Source organism: Dreissena polymorpha, chromosome 13, assembly GCF_020536995.1.
Source record: "Dreissena polymorpha isolate Duluth1 chromosome 13, UMN_Dpol_1.0, whole genome shotgun sequence".
NCBI lineage: Eukaryota > Metazoa > Mollusca > Bivalvia > Myida > Dreissenidae > Dreissena > Dreissena polymorpha.
In genome coordinates, this window is record NC_068367.1 from 43,351,673 (window position 1) to 43,373,003 (window position 21,331).

At 33.6% G+C, this 21,331-nt stretch overlaps 2 protein-coding genes and 1 long non-coding RNA gene across 7 annotated transcripts in view; all 3 read left to right on the top strand.

Moving 5' to 3' along the window:
- The window catches only part of LOC127856170 (transcription intermediary factor 1-alpha-like), a 273,940-nt gene that overhangs the window by 203,115 nt on the left and 49,494 nt on the right, over nt 1-21,331 (top strand). Inside the window, exon 4 of one of the 5 annotated variants that reach the window (XR_008037879.1) lies at nt 20,306-20,625. The exons of 3 other annotated variants lie outside the window; for them this stretch is intronic. Coding sequence is in view for 1 of the 2 variants with exons in the window: in XM_052392231.1 (XP_052248191.1) it covers nt 20,306-20,433 (128 nt within the window). In the remaining variant the exon portion in view is untranslated. Of the gene's footprint in view, nt 1-20,305; nt 21,141-21,331 lie in introns of those variants that run through there. One more of the 5 variants, XM_052392231.1, reaches the window with a different exon arrangement.
- Nucleotides 183-2,899, top strand: LOC127856193 (uncharacterized). The gene is made up of 2 exons (XR_008037888.1): nt 183-442; nt 748-2,899. It is a non-coding gene; the product is annotated as an uncharacterized LOC127856193 (long non-coding RNA).
- Nucleotides 18,097-20,306, top strand: LOC127856177 (transcription intermediary factor 1-alpha-like). The gene is made up of 2 exons (XM_052392245.1): nt 18,097-18,231; nt 18,543-20,306. Exon 2 carries the CDS (start codon nt 18,559-18,561, stop codon nt 19,663-19,665), a length of 1,107 nt encoding a protein of 368 aa, XP_052248205.1. The 5' UTR covers nt 18,097-18,231; nt 18,543-18,558; the 3' UTR covers nt 19,666-20,306.

A 21,331-nucleotide genomic window follows, 5' to 3' on the forward strand; every position in this document is an offset into this window, starting at 1 on the left:
AAGGAATGTCACTTAAACCCGAAGTTTATGACAAAGTTTAAAAATAGCGATCAAATGCGTTCACATAAGCGTCAAACACGCTTCCGTATATAAATAAGTTATATTTAGAAAGCAATAACCTTTTAACTTAAATCTAATCACGCGGAAGACTACGTCTACAGAAATACATGTTCGAATTTTGAAAGAACTTGAACGTTCAACTTCTTCTTACGTGTTTTTTTTTATATTTTAGTACATGTATTACTATTAGTATAAAATGTAATATTTAGTATAATTGATAGATATATTTAACTTTCGATTTTTTTTAATTATTTTCGGAAAATGTTAATAAATAGAACATTAGTGCTTCAAGCTTTAAATAATATTCTGTTTTATACTCCACAGTCATATTGAGGTAGTGGTATAGTTTAGACAAGTGTAGATTCGGAACAAGGTCGTACACGTAAGTTTCTTTTTTCTATATTGCATTTCTTTTCCAGAACAAAGTATATGTAATCAATCGCGAATGGACAATAAATCAAAGTCTGCGTATTAAGTTAAAATGTCTTAATCTAGGTCGAGGCAATTCAATTAAATACATTCTTTTCGATACGAATGTTTCCTGAAGTCTTTGTTAATGAAGCTCGTATTTAAGTTTAGAAATGTAAACTCATATTATTATTCAAGCAAAACTAGGACCTTTTATAAAATTAATAAAATGATAACAGTTTTTAGAAATTAAAGCTAATTCGGTTTACCCGATTTAAGGAAGTAATTTTGCTCCATGGCTGACGTAAAGGACGAGATAACAACTCTGAAGTGTGGTCCATGCTTGTTCGATGGCGACTCAGTGGAGCCAACGCATTTCTGTGTTGACTGTCTGGAATAGTTGTGTACTGGATGTGCACGCGAACATCAAACTCACAAGTCATCACGTGAACATACAGTACTCGAAGACAGTGAATTTTCGCCAGATGATTAATTAACCGACAAAACTAGAAGATCTGATGAAAATGTTGCATCAATTCAATGTTGTGCTAATATGCAAAGATGAACAAGCATCCGAGATGAGCAGTGATGAGGCATCTCTCTATGAGGACGCAATAGAATTTCAAGAGTCAAAAACACGAGATGTAGCGACACAATATAAGGAAATTGTGGCTGAATGTGGAAAGGCTCCCAAACGACGTTTGAGATGCTTGAATGTTATGCATGATAACATTAGGCTATTAAAGTTTGAATATCATAAGAAAAAAGAAACAAAGCGTTCTGTTGTAGCAATAGACATATTATCTAACGGTAGAATACTTTGGTTGCATCATGAAAAAATGTTGGCATTGCATTCATCGAAACTGCAATTATCATCAACATTCCAACGTAAACGAAATGCTAAAGACATGTGTGCTGTACAGAAAACAAGTAAAGGTGACTTTACAGTAGCTGTTTGTTTTGAACGGTCAAGTAAAACTTTAATCCTTGAATATCACGATGAGTTTCAAGAAAAGACTTGTATTAATTGCAGCCCAAATGTTATCAGTATATAAATGCATAATCATTTGGTAACGCTTGTAGAACGGAAGAGTTCAACATCATCCTATGAAATTCGGCTGCTCGATATACCGACTGGTCACGTGTGTTACACCTTTGACGAGTTTATAAAAGCAACATCCGAACACGCCAGCATTTTCGAATGTATTACCATTTTAAACCTTACAGAATACGTGCGTGCCAAAAGACTAATCATGTTGTTTTACTTGATGCAAATGCAGTTTACCGTTTCAGCATCGGAGACGGTCAATGTGAAAATGATACATTGTATGCAGGCGGTCCATGTGTGTGGAATCATCGTTAAGTATGGAAAACCCCGCCGGACCTCCACAATGCAACGGATGTTAAATTCGATTCTCATGGAAATGTGTATGTCCAGGCGAATAATTGTATGTATCAGTTATATCTTTCAAATGGCAGCTTCATTGCCCGAATACTTATGGCACAGCTTGACAATGTTTCCGCACTGGCCATAGACGAGTCATGTAATCGTATAGTAGTGGGATATAAATATTCTGATCGTGCTCATGTTTACAAATATAGCTTTCTCAGCGATCGATAAGGATTTCACAAATATTAGCTCTTGTCTTTGAACATTTAACAAATTAAGATTGTTTCTCCGCGCTTGTGTTGCTTATTTTCAAAGTAGAATGCTTGAAAGGACGATACATGACTGAAACAAAAAAACAGTGTGAAACATTACAGGTTCTTGTTCATTTAAGTTTGAAATAGCTATTGTATTCCAAGAAATGGGTACGTTTATTATAAAATTTAACATTACATCGGACTGAACGGCGGTATTGTATTGTAATATGTAGTGTAAAATTTAATATTCAACTACATAATTAATATACAATTAATTTATTTTCCGTTTGAAAGATGCACACAAAAATAATCAAACATGTGAGCATGTAGATTTTGTATGAACATATAGTTGTATTATATGCTAGAGGAACGTATGTTGATTTTATGCTTGCCATTACGTATTAGAATTCAACGGATGATAAATGTTCACGTACACTTACGATATTATGTATTCATACTCATGAACGACTGGCAAGGTAACCAAATCATATGAATAAAGAATGTTTGTAGAATAAAATAATATATATGACTTTTCGTTCGCTAAAGTCATCTGACCTTTGTAGGTGGTACGAAATGAAAGGTTTAACATAATCTTCATTATTCTGTTTTAAGTATATAACGTTTCATCAGAATATCAGGGTTACTTTAAAGGTTATCAAATTATTAAGTTTTGCGTTCGGATGACCCGAGGGATAACGTACGGACTTAACGATGCAGGCAAAATATATTTTATGAATAAATATTGTACATCATTATATAAATAAAAAATAAATATATATAAATAATATTATGTCGTTTGTGGTTGAATTTGAACAGCATTCTCAGAAGGAACCAATACAAAACCTCCAACACAACAGCTTTAAGCAATTTATCAGTCTGCTTACAGCACTGATGTTTCACTGAGTGTTCAGGCAATACAAATGTTGCCTTAAATAATGCTCTGTTTAGCATGTATGAAAACACATATCCTAACAGACAAAAATATCAGGGACCAAACATAAAAAGGTTGAAATAAACTAATATCCAGCTTCGGGATTCGAACACTGTGTAAGCAAACTCTGAAGCGCTGAAATAGGTCATTCTGGATGTTAACGTTTGACATGTATAGCAAAGCTAGGTAAGTAGTACACGAATTTTACAAATTACTGATATGTTTCACCCATTAGTAATCGATACAATTGTCAAATACACTTCTTAAATTAAATAATATGTTTAATAATGATATTGCTTTTATGGATTGTATATATAAAATGTACACTGGAAAGATTATTTATTATTTTGTTTTAAAATTGTTATTTTACAAATCTGTTCATTTTTGTTTACAATATGGCGATTTTAAAATTAAACCAGCATATTCAGAAGGATTTTGCGAATGAAAGAGGATAAAATATTATACATGAATGTTAAGGGCTACGACCATGCAATGAATGTTATATTTGATTCACAAGGTAATATATATGCGCTGAATTTAAATTCGTTAATGCAACAGGTAATTGCGAATAGAGGTTTTCACGGCATTGATGAAAGTCATTTTACAAACTGTAAGAATGGCACAGCGGTAGCAATTGAAGTACACCGGAAACATATATTTGCTATTCATATCTATAAGTATTAAAACATGCAATTTAAATAAGGTTCGAATGCAGCCTTAATATCTTCTACTCGGTCATTGAATTGGTAACCTCCATTATAACTGTATTGATTGAATATAACCATTCAAAGTTTTTTTTAAAGGTGTGTTAAAAGTTTGATATTTGTTGATTCTGAATTAAAGATGAACTGATGTAAATTAAATAGGCAAAATTGTTAAGATACTCTTCAAGAAATAGACATGCCTTCTGAATTTAATGTGTCGATTTAACTTATTTATATGACTAATTTTTAAAGAAATAATATCAAGTTGTAAAAACGATGTAAAGTGTCCTTTGATAATAACATGCACATGTTGTTTTAATTTATTTTATTTGAGGAATGATATTTAATCTAGTGCGTATATAGCATTCAACTTTCGCGTGAACCTTAACAAATGTTCCCTACATATAATACAGTGTCTATCATTTAATAATTGTATTTTCTATTATATAATTGCTTCATTAATTTATTATTAATAGCAAACATTATATTAATTACACAAGGAACTCAAACTTTATTTTAAACTTGTATACAATGCGTACAAATTATGTAAATGACATATTTATCAAATGCTGGTTATATGTATTAACCTTTTTAAGGTACATAGGTACATCATCAGTATTTCTTATAAGTATTTATTTAACGTATCACAAACACAGTTTACTCATAGTAATGGATAAATGTATTAGTCAAATTCCAAAATTCTTTGAACTTCATCATCCTCATTTAAATCAAAATTATGCGTGTTGCTCTAACCAGTTTCTTTTTCTATCTCATAAATAATTTAATAAAGACACATAAATGGGTGTTTGTATTTAACATATGCTACACATAAATGCAAAACCAATTATTTTAGTATATTACATATTTAATGTGCACTGGTGATGAACCCCTATAACACCTCTCAAAGATACAATGTTCAGAGCATTACGTTGCGCAATCCTCCTAACGAACGAGAACCGGTTTGGATAAGGGTCCCAACTGACATAACCTAGTAACTTAACTCAAAATAGACAATAACAAGTATCTGCATTGATAATCAACACTTAAGTACATGTGTTCGATTATTTAAACAAACAAGCCTATCAAATGACGGGAAGGCGGTCGGGTATTTTATACAAAACAAAACGTATGAAATGGCCAGACTGCGGGTTTATCATAATATATGATTTCTTTCTCCCTTTACATAATTTATCACCGGGTTCAGGTTATACACACCTCGAATAGCGAATCAATAGGTGTACAACGCGTATACATGACAAAATGAGAAACTCGTGCGTATTTCGACCTAAACAATTACCAAATGGCTTTACTAAATAACAATTACAACACAACACCTTTTTTTTCAAAACGAGAATATTATCATACCTTTAAGTATTTCAAATATATAATTGTTCATGAAGAAATATTGAAAAGCTCAAATTTGTCACAAAATTTGTTCATAAAATTTGATGTTAAACCAGACGATTGTTCTGCAAAGGAGTTCCATCATTAACACACTAATCCAGAAACTATACAACCGGTACATTAACATAGTATGAAACTTTGGCAGTCAATCATGTGACAGCCTGATCGTTGGGAAAAAATATGATAAAGATCATTATGGTGGTCATAATATTGCCGATTAAAATATTGGTTAAATGTCTAATTTTACATAATTTTCTCCATATCTTACAATGGTGTTTTAAAAATCGTGTCACAAATAAATCGAATATGTGTTCATTAAAATGATGGAAATGATGCTCGGGCTATCTAAAATAAATTATTAGACTGAAAGGGGCATATATTATGATTGACGAACAAAAGTTGGTCAGCCAAGCAGAAGTAAGGGAAAACTAGTTTTTCTAACTGGAAACAACATTTCAAACAAATAAATATGTATAATAAAATGAAAATCAGTCAGTTTCATTTTGAATTTGTGACTACAAGTATTATGCGCAAAATTCCGTTCTATAAACAAGAAAGTATGATAATCAAGGCACCTATGTTTGAAATAAAACAGCTATCTCAAATGTGTATATTAAGTCAAATATTCAACATTTGTATGCAGAAAGATCGACATTGAAACGTTATTCACTAATGGTGAGTAAATGTTCATTGGTTACATTCAAGAATTTATAGCAACGCATTTTATACTAAAAAAGATCTACAAATAACTTTCTGGTTTCATCTGGAATACAAGTTGTAAATGTGTTATTTACCATTTTTAGCAATATCTGAAAGCAACAATGGATCATTATATCAACAACACAAAATGTTAGCTGAACACAAACATTTTGATACATAGCTGACAATGTTTGGTTATGAAACGATGGAATGCGACTGTTGTCTTTAGATACTGTTCATGAACGATTCGTTTTTTTTACATTTCTTGCTTTCTTTTGGCCATTAAAATGCTAGAAATAGCTGAGCTTGCCGACTCAATATATCATGATTGTATTGTTAAAAATCAAATCATTATAAAAAGTATGATGCAAGACAAATATTCGAAAATATGAAACTTACAATCCACTTCAGCATTAAAAAGTGGCGTTATACAGATTTATGATGATAAAATACCTTGTAGATATAAATTGATTTTTAAAGTTTAAAACAAGTAATGAAAGAATAAGTATATTCAAATACATGTGCGTTATCTTTAAAGAGATTGAGAACAATGCTCGTGCTATAGCATTTTTGTTTTATCGATATTAAAATGAACGTCATTGGCAAAAGTCGAAGTTTCCGACGTTAGTTTAAACCAGCAATCGAATACGTATAAGTATTTTAAGAAAGCAAAGCAGTATTGAACAAATTAGTAACGCGGAAACTTTCTGCTACTGGGTAAGTACATAAATATGGAATTCGTTTAACTTTCAACTTCTTAAACTTGGTGTTTTATTTTTGTAGTATAATTAGTATAATTATGATTTGTCATATTATTGGTAGGTTGATTTAACTTTAGATTTACATTTTCAGAAAATGCTAATCAATAGAACATGCCGCGCTGCAACTTAAAAAATGAATTATGTGTTCTATATTTCAGCCATTTTGAGGGAGTGGTCTGATTTCTAACGGGATAAATTCGTTCACGTGAGTTTCCTTTTTCTACAATTTGTTACCGAGTTTATCCTACAGAACAATACGTATCACTCGTTTATGGATCACAAATAAAATAAAACGCGATAAATTCAAACGTCTTGAAGTAATTTTGTTACGTAGACAGTTAAATCGCACTTTGGGCATACGATATACGGTACGAAGGTATTTTGAAATCATGCTTAATGAAGATAGGATGTAGTGAGAAAACTGTAAAAACTTATTTCAGGAGGTTATCTTACTAAATGGCTAACTTCTTTGAGGAAACAACACCACTGAAATGTGGACCTTGTCTGTTTGATGGAGACACAGTTGAGCCAAAACATTTCTGTATAAATTGTATTGAATACCTGTGTCCTGGTTGAGCACGAGAACACCAAAGAAACAAGTTATCTCGTAAACATACAATACTTGAAGACAGTAAATTTCCGCATGATGTTACACTATTTGAAGAAATGAAGAAATCGTCATACTGTCCAAAACATCCACATGTGGAAGTCGAGCAACATTGCGAAAGTCATGATGTTTTAATTTCCACGCAATGTCAACAAAACGACCACAGAATGTGTGAAAGGATTACAAACCTGGCATGTTCTCTAGAAGAGATATCTGCATTTAAAAACAAAAAGGAAATAATCAATTATCTTATGACAAAGTGCAAAGAAAAACAAACTGAATTCTTCGAACATTTAGATGTAGCCAAGATAAATATGAATGCAGTTGAAATTGAAATTAAGAGTTGTATTCAAACATTGAAAGATGCTGTTCAGGAGCTTGAGAGAACATTATATGAAAAGTTTACACAGCTGAAACAACATTTGAAACACGCTGAGGAAATGATGTCGAACATTGTCAAGAAAGCATTATTTTACGAAACTGTGCAAGCGATAACGTCGAAGTTTGGCACAACAAAACAGAATATTGCTCTAAACGTTACATTATCTCAGTTGGTTAAGGAACTGGAAGAAAATCGCTCTACGGACTTTGATTTGACAAATTAAATTTGTAAATTCAAAAAATGTTATGGATCTGATTGGCTGTTTGGGTCAATGCGCTGTCGTTTTTAGATCTAAGGACGAACGGGCCTCCGACATTTGCAGTGATGAAGAATCCCTGTATGAAGATGCTTTGGACCTGCCTGAAACGAATAAAAGAGATGAGGCGACGCAAGTGGAACAACTAATGATTGCACATGAATTGTGTCTGAATAGGCCTTTTGCACCGTTTGACAGTTAAGCATGACGATATAAGATTGTTGAAGATTGAAAGCCAGAAGCCTAAAGAAGTACTGTGTTCTATTGCAGCACTTCACGTTTTATCTGACGGAAGAATAGAATTATTGCAACAAGATAACATTTTAAAACTACATTCACGCACATTACCATTAATCTCAAAATTCCAGTTGAAACACAATGTTAAAGACATGTGTATTAGTGATCAAAACAGAAACGGATCATTTACAATAGCTGTGTGCTTTGAACAATCACGCATTATAACGTTCATAGGGCATGATGTCAAATTTCAGGAAATTCACAATATCCACTGCAGTAACAATATCGTTAGTATAGCAATGTATGTTTATCATTTGGTAGCCCTTGTCGAAACAAAAGGTTGAAACCATCATATGAAATTCAGCTTCTTGATAAATCGACTGGTCACGTCTGTTACGCATTTGATGAATTCAAAGATATCAATTACACACACAACTGGCCTGAACCAGATGTGGTCATAAATCAGCCGACACGAATATATGCATGCATAACAACTTTGAAACTTATATTAACCGATGCAATTACAGTTCACATCTTTAAGATTGAAGATGTAAACACAAAACATCATGTGCAGTAGGCCAATGTGTGTGGAGATATATTAACCCGAAACCGAACAGATTCGCACCTACTCTTAAACATGTTTAAGATATTAAATGCGATTCACAAGGCAATGTGCATGCTCTAACAAATTCATATTTATATCAGGTATTATTACCTTACAGCAATTCAAATGTGCAATGTCTTTTGTATAATTTCCGAAGCGCTGCTGCAGTGGCGATAGACGAGTACAGTCAGAGCATAGTGTTAGGCCATAAGAATTCAGATCGAGAGCACGTGTACAGCTATATCTTTTCTACAGACAAATGAGGTTTCTGCAATGTTTTATACTCGAAACAAAGCTTACACATTTTGTCTCATGTTTTACGTAGATTGTATTAAGAAACAACGGTATTTATTGTTTGACACAGTGTAGCTGCGTGTCAAGTAATTGTGAATGCGCATGTGTTGAAGCTCATTCGTAGTATTGTCTAAGAAGGAGACAATAACACATGGTATTAAAAGGATCGAATTTGGAATTAAAAATGTTAATTTCTTAACATCCCTTTACGTTTCAACATTTTTTGTACATAACCCCAACTTAGATGTGTGCATTCATAGATAATCATACAATTATTGTTTGTATAGCATGTATATAATTTGGCAAATTTACTTTGTCAGTGATTTGACAACCGCCTTACGAGATGAATCAGTATAACAGCTATCAGTATACAATCATTTTTGTATCTGATACTTATATTTTGCCCCTTTTACTTATCCGGTAAAGCATAGTACATTCACACATATTTATCTTCAAGTTCATGCATGTGTCAATTATAGATATTGTATCGAACGTTTTTAGGGACAGTGTGCATTGCAGTTTTGCAGAAATACATAGATCTATTTCTACAGATATTGTGTACATATCGTAAACTTTGGTATTTGTAAGAAAATATTGAAATAAATTAATTTAAAAGACAAAGGCTTAATTAATTTTAAACAAATATATAAACTTCAGTAATGCGCACTCAAAAACTCTCGATTTTATCAATGTCTTATTCTTATTCACAAATACTACCTCGCACATTATTTACACAATGTCGTTTATGACAATTTATCATCTGTGTTTTAAACTTCATTAATGAAAATGTTTGATAATTTTGTCATAAGTATGCCTAACAAAAGCTTCTTGTATTTATTTCATTATACTGTTTATATTGTCAAAAACATTGAATACGATGCAAGGCATGTAAAATTATACAAATTCCATCTACCTCTGTAATAATTTGATGCACGATTATTAATGATCAGTTGTGATTCACAATAATACGCGAAGAATCCGGCTTGTGACAAACAAAAATTACATTCTATAACAACCTTTAGGCTTTTACTGCTTTTCATATCTTCGCATGCATGTTTACTGAATATTGAATAGGTGTCATCTAATTGTTTAAAGCATCAGGCATCATTTATTATTTGTATTACTTTTTTATCAGTCGTTTTGTTAAATTTATAAAACTAATTTATATGTCATAATAACGCTACCTATAAGTTAAAGCAACTAAAATGTATTAAGCAAGCATGTACTCGGTATAATGACAAATATATCCTACTAAGATCCGTGCATTCAAAAGCATTGTACGGTTTCCCTAAGTTCAATAAGACAGACAAGCAAGTAAACAACATAAAAAATATTGTTTGGATTTTTTGTTTATTGCCATACTATTTTCGTTCACCAAAACGCACGTTCACCAAAACAGCATGATCTGTACATATACAATAAAACAGATGAATACGTCAACAATACTCGAACTATTCTAAAGTTTCATTTATTGATTAAGTTCCTTTCAACCTATTTGAAACTACAGTAGAAATATATATATACGAATTCAATTGTATACCTTCACATTGAACAAACTCTTCAATCAATAATTGTATTGTGTCTTGCAATACGGTCTTTCCTTTTCAAAGAAATGCTCATTCAGAATTGATCATGCTACAAAAAAATGCATGTTTAAATAAGCTTTTTTTCTTTCAAAATTGATCGTGTTACAAAATGTTGTAACACTAAGAACGAATTTGCTAAAATTTGATCCATGCTCGTTTGATGGTCAAACAGCGGATGTGTAATAGTTTTGTTTTAACTGTCTGGAATATCTATGTTCTGGATGCACCTGATAACACAGAAAACACAAAGCATTACGCTAACACTAAATAAATGGAAACGACGAATTGCCTCTTAATTAATAATTATTGTCTCCAGAGGACACATGTCTGTATATGCATATTAACATTGATGTTTGAACAATATTAATTGAACAGGTTAATAGGGATCGGAATTTTTACATTGATTAACAATACACAGTTAACATGCATACACGTTTTCATTGAAGTAAGGCTGTAGCTACATCAAAAAGTGAATTTCAATAGTTTGGATAAGCATTGCTTTCTGCGACATGTAAGCATCAAAGACAGTAAAATTTTACGAATCATAATCAACAAAATCAACGTGCAGAGACGTCAAAATCGTGAACACGAAACGTTCACTCGAATATAACGATACATAGTCGGGCAAAATGGCCGCGACAAGGCGTTGCGAAGGGTTGTGTCGAAAGCCGATATCTGATATGCTGATCGTGACGTTGTGACCTCATTTGAATGACATCTGACGAGTGGTAAATTAGCATTGGTCTATGACATTGAACTTTTACTCGAGACATTGTATCAAAGCATCTTGCGCACTTATGCAACGTTATTTTAAAATCCATTTATAAATAAAAGAACAAGAGATGAGTTTGTCAGAAACACAATGCCCCCTAATTCGCCGCTTTGATTTTTTTTACCTTTGACCTTGAAGGATGACCTTGACCTTTCACCACTCAAAATGTGCAGCTCCACGAGAAGTAAGTATGAGATTGAATGGATATTTTTTTTTTAATTTTTGACCGTTGACCTTGAAGAATGGCCTTGACCTTGACGTTTCACCACTCAAAATGTGCAGCTCCACGAGATACACAAGCATGCCAAATATGAAGTTGCTGTGTTAAATATAAAAAAGTTATGATAAGATTAGGAAAGAAAAATACAATGATATTTGACCTTTGACCTAGAAGGATGACCATGACCTTGACTTTAAACCACTCAAAATGAGCAGCTCCATGAGAAACACAGGCATGGTTAATATCAAGTTTCTATAATCAATATTGCAAAAGTTATCAAACTTTGACCAAGGTTAAAGTTTTGGGACAGAATGACAGACAGACAGACAAACAGACAGACAGACAGACAGACAGACAGACAGACAGACAGACAGACAGACAGACAGACAGACAGACAGACAGACAGACAGACAGACAGACAGACAGACAGACAGACAGACAGACAGACAGACAGACAGACAGACAGACAGACAGACAGACAGACAGACAGACAGACAGACAGACAGACAGACAGACAGACAGACAGACAGACAGACAGACAGACAGACAGACAGACAGACAGACAGACAGACAGACAGACAGACAGACAGACAGACAGACAGACAGACAGACAGACAGACAGACAGACAGACAGACAGACAGACAGACAGACAGACAGACAGACAGACAGACAGACAGACAGGCAGGCAGGCAGGCAGGCAGGCAGGCAGGCAGGCAGGCAGGCAGGCAGCAGACAGACAGACAGACAGACAGGACAAAAACAATATACCCCCGATCTATCGATCCGGGGGCATAAAAAGGCGTTGATTTCTTATGTTTGACATCGAAATGCAATCTTAAGCGTTGACACAGAGACACTTCAGCATAATGTCCTTTTCACTTTCGATAGGTTATATGAATGTACGTACATTTTTCCACGCCCAGATAAAGCGTTAAGAAAAGACAGAACAACAGTTTTTTGAGACTAATGCAAAAGTACTTCGTCGCCGTGCTTAATACACACAGCATTCTCTGTCGCGTAACTATTTATGACAACATAACATAACATAACATATACTAGTCATTTGAGGACACAAATAAATACAATCGATTGTTAGAAAAAGTAATTTCTATCAAGGCGGTATTGAAGTTTATTTGTCAGTATTACTAAGAATCGCATTTCTTATGACAAAAGCTTTAAATATGCAAATGAGAAGCGGCCTGATTATATCCGCTAGTGTCTGCATATTAACACACACAAAATAGTTCGCAAGCAAACAACAAACAAGAACATTTTAACGCACACAAGTCAACAGAATAAAAAACAGATTATAGAAGCTTCAAATTATTATTCAAATAAATCGTTAGACCACATCTAGAATATGCTAGCAGCGTATAGAGTCCATCTAAATTTAAATACATCGAAGTCATTGAGAATATACAACGTAGAAAAACAAAATGTTACCAGCACTTAAGGTAGCGCACCTCTAATGATTTCCCGCGATTTCTCCGAAGGTTGAAGAGCCTACTATTAGGTGCCGTAGCCTAGTGGTTAAGGCGTTAGACTAGAAATCTTTTGGGATATTCCCGCGCGTGTTCGAATTCTGCCGACGACGTATACTTTTTTGCGACGCGTTTTATTTATTTTCTAACGTAATTTGATTTAATATGGCATATAAGCTATATTTATTGTTAAATATGTTGCAATTTTTATGCACATTCTTCAATTATTTAAATTAAAACAACGTTATGGCGAAATTGGGTGATTTACTGTTGAAAATACGAACCATGCATGTTGCATTTTTATTTTTATTTCAAAAAGTAAACGGTAAATCTGTCTATTTCTTGGTATTTTTGCTGTATATAGTGTTTGTATAAAAACTAAGTTTAAAATATGACTTAAATGATACTATTTTGAATTTTATGACACTTTGTTTTTAACCGACCCAATTTTTACTTGGCTGAAATCACTTACATTTCATGGCGCTCTTCCATAGATAAAAAATTGTAAAAAATAAATGTCTGTAAAATAATACTTATTTCGTCTTGTTTAAACTGTAAACACCTTTACAGCATCTGTACACACCAACTGCATGCCCATATTTGGAAATTTGAATGAATTATGGAACTTTTATATACCCCAGGGGTGAAAAAAAACTGGACAAAAGCCGAGCGTGGGGGTGGTTTTGAAAAAATCGGTATATTTTTTTAAAAAGCATGGAAAGCCTACCTACAAATTTGCATGTAGTTCAGTGAAATGATGCTGATTAAGAAAATAATTAATTAGATTATATTTGGATATGTGCCCATTAGAGGTGCGCTACCTTAAGGATATGTCATACCAGAAGACTAAAAACTGATAAAACTACTCACTTTAAAAGTTTTTCGACTTCGGAGGATATTATAAAAACATACACGATTTTAAACACAAATAGGGACTGTATAGGTCCCTCACACAACTAGAGGTCATCTTTGACACATATAAAAGACAGATGCACACGTGACTATCGCAAGAACTTTTTCTCAAACCGTATTGTAAACATGTGGAATGAATCGTAAAAGCCAAGAACACCGTTACATTTAAAAGACGCCTTGTAAAATATTGGAGTAATCATCCTTTGATGTATGCCTATAAATATGAATATAACATAGTAACCGCAAAAATCCGGTCGTTATGTACACATTTATTCTCCTTACAAATATATCACAGTGCCTGCAAATCCAACTCAGCGTTTGCATGGTTAGAATCTCCCAAATATACAGCGTGTTTCAGACAGCATATAAAACGTGTCTTTCATCTTTTGAAGGCAATTATTGTCCTATGTTATCCATATTGCCATGATCAGGACAGATGTGTTATTCGCAAACATTTAAGTGATAACAAGTTCTATATACACGTTTACATACTCTATATTTGTGCATGGCTAAAGAGCTTATAGGTATCATAAAGTAACAAACAAACGGAGGAACATTTAAATGTATTGGTCACTATTTTATAAAATAAAATGCACAATACAAGCAAAAACAAACAGATAAGAGAAGATGTGAACATTACAGAATTATTAAGCAATGTTTTAGTTTCAAGACTTCAACAAAATTGAACGAATACGATAAATCAATTTGGAGTTGTCAATAACATGAGCAAATAGTAAGTTTCAAATAAATAAATTTGCACACATAAATTGTACTCATGTGATATGATTTTTAAGTAGATAACATTACATGATTATATCCCCTAACTAACAAACTTAAGTTAATCAATATTTATCTAAATGTTCCATTAAATACGATTGAAGCTTTTATATTAGAAACGATAAAATACAGCTTCTTATATGAATTGTGTGACCTGAATATAAATGAAATATAAAACAAATCATAACAAGAAATGTGTTTGTCAGAAACACTATGTCCCCTTCTGCGCCGCTTTAATTATTTTTTTTGACCTTTGACCTTGAAGAATGACCGTGACCTTGACCTTTTACAACTCAAAATGTGCGGCTCCATGAGATACACATGCATGCCAAATATCAAGTTGCTATCTTTAATATTGCAAACGTATTCATAAAATGAGCGATTTTGGCCACATATATTTGACCTCTGACCTTGAAGGATGACCTAGACCTTGACCTTTCACCACTCAAAATGTGCATCTTTATGAGATACACATGCAAACCAAATATCAAGTTGCTATATTGAATATTGAAAAAGTTATTGCAAATGTTAAAGTTGGAGCAAACAGAGCAACAGACCAACAGACAGACAGGGCAAAAACAATATGTCCCCCACTATAGTGGGTGGGGGGACATAAAAAGACAGAAAAACCACAATTCGACTTTATAATTGTTCATTATCTTCATAAACCTCAACATGTACAATGACATCAGGAAACAAAAAATGAAAACATTATGCACAATCCTGAGGTTACTAATAATAGGTATATTTAGTTCAATCATAGTCTAAACAAATTATTGAAACATTGTGCACAATCCTGAGGTTACTGTTCATAGGTAAATTAAGTTCGATCAAAGTCTCAACAATAATTGATGAGTTACTTGAATTCTAAAATTTGAAGTATTGTGAACGGACGGACAGACGGACCTATAGTCCACACTGGTAAAAAAAACAAACAACAAAAACAACTCACTGAAACTCCGATATTTTTGTATTTGGTTCAGGTACGTTGCTGTGCACGCCATTTCGATAACAGTATGCCCCTATGATACCTTTCTTGTGAAGTCGTTGAGATTTCATTTTTTCAAACATTGCTTTTACGCCTCTTTCTTTCCATTTGGAATCGTCCAAGGCAGTTTGCAAATGGTTGCCAGTCTAACAAGGAAAAGGAGTCACTAGGTTATAATGTAATAATGCGGTTCGCAAACGACCAATTACTCCGGATAGGTCTCTTGCTATCAACTTAACTTAAGATTGTTCGAACTCGTTTGACTCCACTGTGAGTGAAATAACGCTATTTTATTTATAACAATATATTATATTACTATAATTATATTTTACTCTATCATCCTGAAATCACCTACTGCTGTGTGACATTAATTATCAAAACTGGGGTATCCGGTGTCACATACGATGGAGTAAGACGACCCCGTTACAGTCTTAACTATTGAACATTCATGTGAAACGCTTTCATCAGAATCGCTTTTCCAAATGCTGTTATTTTTCAAGCTGCATACATACGGCTGGGGATGAAGTTTCGGGCCCCGTGTTCAAGTGTTTTATCAACGGACGGTTCAAACCGCTTTCTAGCATACTGTTCATCACTAAGAAAAGCAGTCGTCGCAGGTAGAAGTGATCTACTTCTCCGACATTGCTAGCTTATCCATTGCATGCGAGGGGGGGGGCGTTCAGTTACAAATTTAGCATTGTATCCGACACTACGATACTGTTAAGTGACTGGCGTTTAAAAAGCTACGAACACAATATTTTTAATGACTTCCATCAGCGTTACCGCGCCATTAAGAGCGTTCAAAGTGTCCTAAATAACACACAAACAACAAATTTACTCTCTATGAACCATTTCAGTATATTAATCTACACCCATTCAGTTATTTATACATATTCTGTTTACTTGATACATGTATGCTCTTGTATTTGATGTATGTTCTATGGGCGTTCGTTTCTAGTGCTATTTTAATTTGTATATGTTCAAGCTCGCGCATCTTATTCAATGTACGGTGTGTTATTTCCTTCCGTTTATTTATAGCAGTTGTAAGTAAGTAGTAAATAAAGATCTCTTTATTTCCTTAAATATTGGTGTTTTCATGTTTTAAGTGGTATTTATATTTTAACTCTTTTTAGAAGAGAGACTAATAGCTTTGCTATCAATCTGTTTCCCCTGCAAGTTACATAATATTATTACAGGGCTATCTCATTCAATAGCATAGTGCCCCTTTGACTTTAGTTCATGCCGACCGACCAACCATGACAATTAAGGGTCTACATCTCAAGACGCGAACAAATCTCTTCCTCTCGCCCTCCAGCATATAACAACAACAACTACTACTACTACAACTACTACTACTACGACTTCTACAACTACTACTACTACAACTACTACTAATACGACTTCTACTACTACTACTACTACTACTACTACTACTACTACTACTACTACTACTACTACTACTACTACTACTACTACTACTACTACTACTACTACTACTACTACTACTTCTACTACTACTACTACTACTACTACTACTACTACTACTACTACTACTACTACTTCTATTACTACTACTACTACTAATGTGTTTTTTTCGCGTTTTTTTTTGGGGGGGGGATGTCGCCGTTTTCAGTAATAGTTCAGTATGATTACCGCGGTCGGTAAACTAACTCAAAATTTTCCTTGGTCAGCTGGTTTGCAAAAACCAAGTGCAAATACAGACAAATAAAATAACAATTGAGGGGAGAATAGCATCGAAGTACAGCGTTCTACCAACTTAGCTAAACTGAGCAACATATCATTACGGCACTTTTAAAAATCATTATATGAAGTATGATGCAAGAGACATATTCGTAGATATGAGTTGCTTTCTCCGGGTTCGCATAAAAATGAGTTATACAGATGCTAAATTATCTTCCTTCAAACAATGGAGTTTTATAGTTAAAAAAAAGGTTAAAGAAGGAATACAAAATACGACTCCGTAGCTATTTTCAGAAATACAAACATTTGCGTTATATTTGAAGGGATTGAAAACATCTACAGATTTTTTTATAAAGATATAAAAAGGAAAGTCGATTGTAAAATTCGAAGTTTCCGACGAACGCTAACAAACTGTGATGTACAGCGTTCTCATAAGTTTCACACACGCTTCCGTATGTTAATTTTTAGAACGCTCAATGAATAAGTATTGACCCATATCCAGTCTTGCGGAAGACTACTGCTATTGAGTATAGTATATACATGTAATTATGATATACTTTTAACTTTCTACTTCTTTTAAAGTATGTTGTTAATTATATTATTAGTTGTATACAAATGATTTGTCTCATTATTGTTAGATTTATTTAACTTTCGATTTACTTATCATTTTCAGAAAATGATTTTTAATTGAACATGCCTAGCTTCGGGTTTTGAATAAAGTGATTAGGTGTTCTACTTCGCAGCCATTTTGAGGAAGTGGTATGATTTCTAATCATTTCATAATCGGAATAAGTCCGTTCACGTAAGTTTCTTTGGTTTGTTCATAGTTTATTTTACCAAACAATATGTATCACCTGAACTATAAAGCGCGTAATAGATTTAAAAGTCTGAAATTTATCTTGGTTACGTGGACAATATAATCGCACAAGTTGCTTACGATTTACATTTCGTATGAACTCTGAAACAAGCTTCATGAAGATATTATATAATGAGAGAACTGTCAACAAATGTAGCATTATTTAAAATTATTAGTATTATTTATACATTTAAACCATATATAAATTATAATTGAAAAAAATGATTTTAACACGTAGTGGTAATTCCAAATTTCAGGTAATAATCTTTCATAATGGACGACGCTATTACGGAAATAACAACTCTTAAATGCGGAACATGTCTGTTTGATGGGGTTACAGTTGAGCCAAAACATTTTTGTGTGAACTGTCTGGAATATCTATGCCCTGCATGTGCACGAGAACACAGAAGGCACAAGTCATTACGTGAACATACAATACTTGAAGGCAATGAATTTCCACAGGATGTTTCACTATTTGAAGAGATGGAGAAATTGTCATACTGTCCGAAACATCCAAATGTAGAAGTCGACCAACACTGCCCAAGTCATGATGTTTTATTTTGCTCGCAATGTCTACAAAAGGACCACGGGCTTTGTGAACGAGTTATAAACGTTGCATGTTCTCTAGAAGAAATATCCGCAACTAAAAACCAAAGGGAACTGATCAATGATCTTCTGACGAAGTCCAAAGCGAAACAAACTGAATTATTTAAGCATTTAGAAGAAGCCCGAATTAATATGAATGCAGTTGAAATTGAAATCAATAGTTTTATTCAGACATTGAAAGATGCTGTACAGAACATTGAGAAAATATTGAATGAAAAGTTTACAAATCTGACACAACCTTTTAAACATTCTGTTGAAACCTTGTCGAATATTGTCAAAAAAGCATCATTTTACGAACATATGCAAGCGATAACGTCGAGGTATGGTACAGCAAAACAGAATGTTGCTCTAAACTTCGCATTATCTGTATTACGTAAGGAACTTGAATCAAATGACTCTATTGAATCTGTTTGTTCTAAACAAATTCAATTTCTTAAAATAAACAAAAACAATTTTCGGGATCTAATTAGCGAGTTGGATCAATGCGACGTTATTTTGAGATCTAAGGACGAACGGGCCTCCGACATTTGCAGTGATGAAGAATCCCTGTATGAAGATGCTTTGGACCTTCCTGCAACGAATAAACGAGATGAAGCGACGCAAGTGGAACAACTAATGATTGCTCATGAATTGGGTCCGAAGAGACCTTTGCACCGTTTGAATGTAACGCATGACGATATACGATTGATAAAGATTGAAAGCCAAAAGCCTGAAGAAATACAGTGTTCTATTGTAGCACTTCACGTTTTACCTGACGGAAGAATATTATTATAGCAACAAAGAAACAATTTGAAACTACATTCACGCACATTACCATTAATCTCAAAACTCCAGTTGAAACACAATGTTAAAGACATGTGTATTATTGATCAAAACAGAAACGGATTATTGACAATAGCTGTTTGCTTTGAACAATCACGAACAATAACGTTCATAGGACATGATGTCACATTTCAGGAGAGGCACACTATACATTGCAGTAACAATGTCGTTAGTATATCAATGTATGTTCACCATTTGGTAGCCCTTGTCGAAACGAAGGGTTTAAAATCATCCTATGAAATTCAGCTTCTGGACAAATCGACTGGTCACGCTTGTTACGCATTTGATGAATTCAAAGGAATAAATTACAAACACAACTGGCATGGAACAGATGTGGCAATTGATAATCCTACACGAATATATGCATGCACAACCACTTTGAAACTTATATTAGCCGATGCAATTACAGTTTACATCTTTAAGATTGAAGATGGTGATTGTAAACACCAAACATTGAGTGCAGTAGGCCAATGCGTGTGGAAATGTATTGAAGCGTTCACCCCCGCACCAAATCTTAACAATTTAAGAGATGTAAAATGTGATTCACAAGGAAATGTGTATGCTCTAACAAAGTCACATTTATATCAGATACCTCAGCCTTACAGCTATTACAATTTGCGATGTCTTATTTCTGGTTGCCGAACCGCTGCTGCAGTGGCGATAGACGAGTACAGCCAGAGCATAGTGTTAGGCCATAAAAACGCACGTCTACACATATAGCTTTCCTACAGACAAATGAGGTTTCTGCAATGTGTTATACTCGAAACAAATCTTACACATTTTGCCCCATATGTTTTACGTACATTGTATTAAGAAATACCGGAACTTATTGTTTGACACATTCGGGCTGCTTGTTTATGCATGTCTTCAATTTCGCTTGTATTGCACGAAAGTGGCGGAGATGGTAGTCAGGTAATTGTGAATACTAACCAGCCGGTGATATTACAAGTGCTGTTTATAATGATATTTATCGAAAGGTGGTATTCAAACGCATAAATAATAAACAATTCATTTGCCGAGCAAGTAACATAAAAAAGTGAATGTTCTGCTGCCATTTGGAAAAGTCACATCGTGACTTGCATATATTTTAGCTGAATGCATGAGCAAGAAATAATAAAATAATCGCAAAGTAAATGTTTTAGATCTGTGCATTTCAGAGAAAGTGGTGTTATTCAAAGTAGGCAGGTAGCCTTGAATTAAAATGTATCCCAGTTATTAATCACAACGCGTTCTAAAAGTAACTGATAGTGAGCATGTGTTATTGTGATATATTAAGAAACTTGTTGATACGTTTACAAGTCTATGAAGAAATGTTAATCATTGTTGCATGCATTTCTTCATTTCCATTAGCAAACTGGATGGGGTTTTTTCTATAAAGAGTAATCATAACAGTTTTTTTTGTATTTGGAACAATACAAAATTGTTGTAAAATCGGTCAATTTTGCCTAGTCTTTCAAATAATTCATTTCAAAGTGCTTACATCAAACTATTAAATTTACAACAAATCCGTGTACGATATTTTATTGACATTCATTCCATTTAAATGTAAAGGCGTGCGAGCTTTGTGCAGTTCAAATCTTACTGACACAAGTCATTGCGAAAATATTCGCATGTGTTG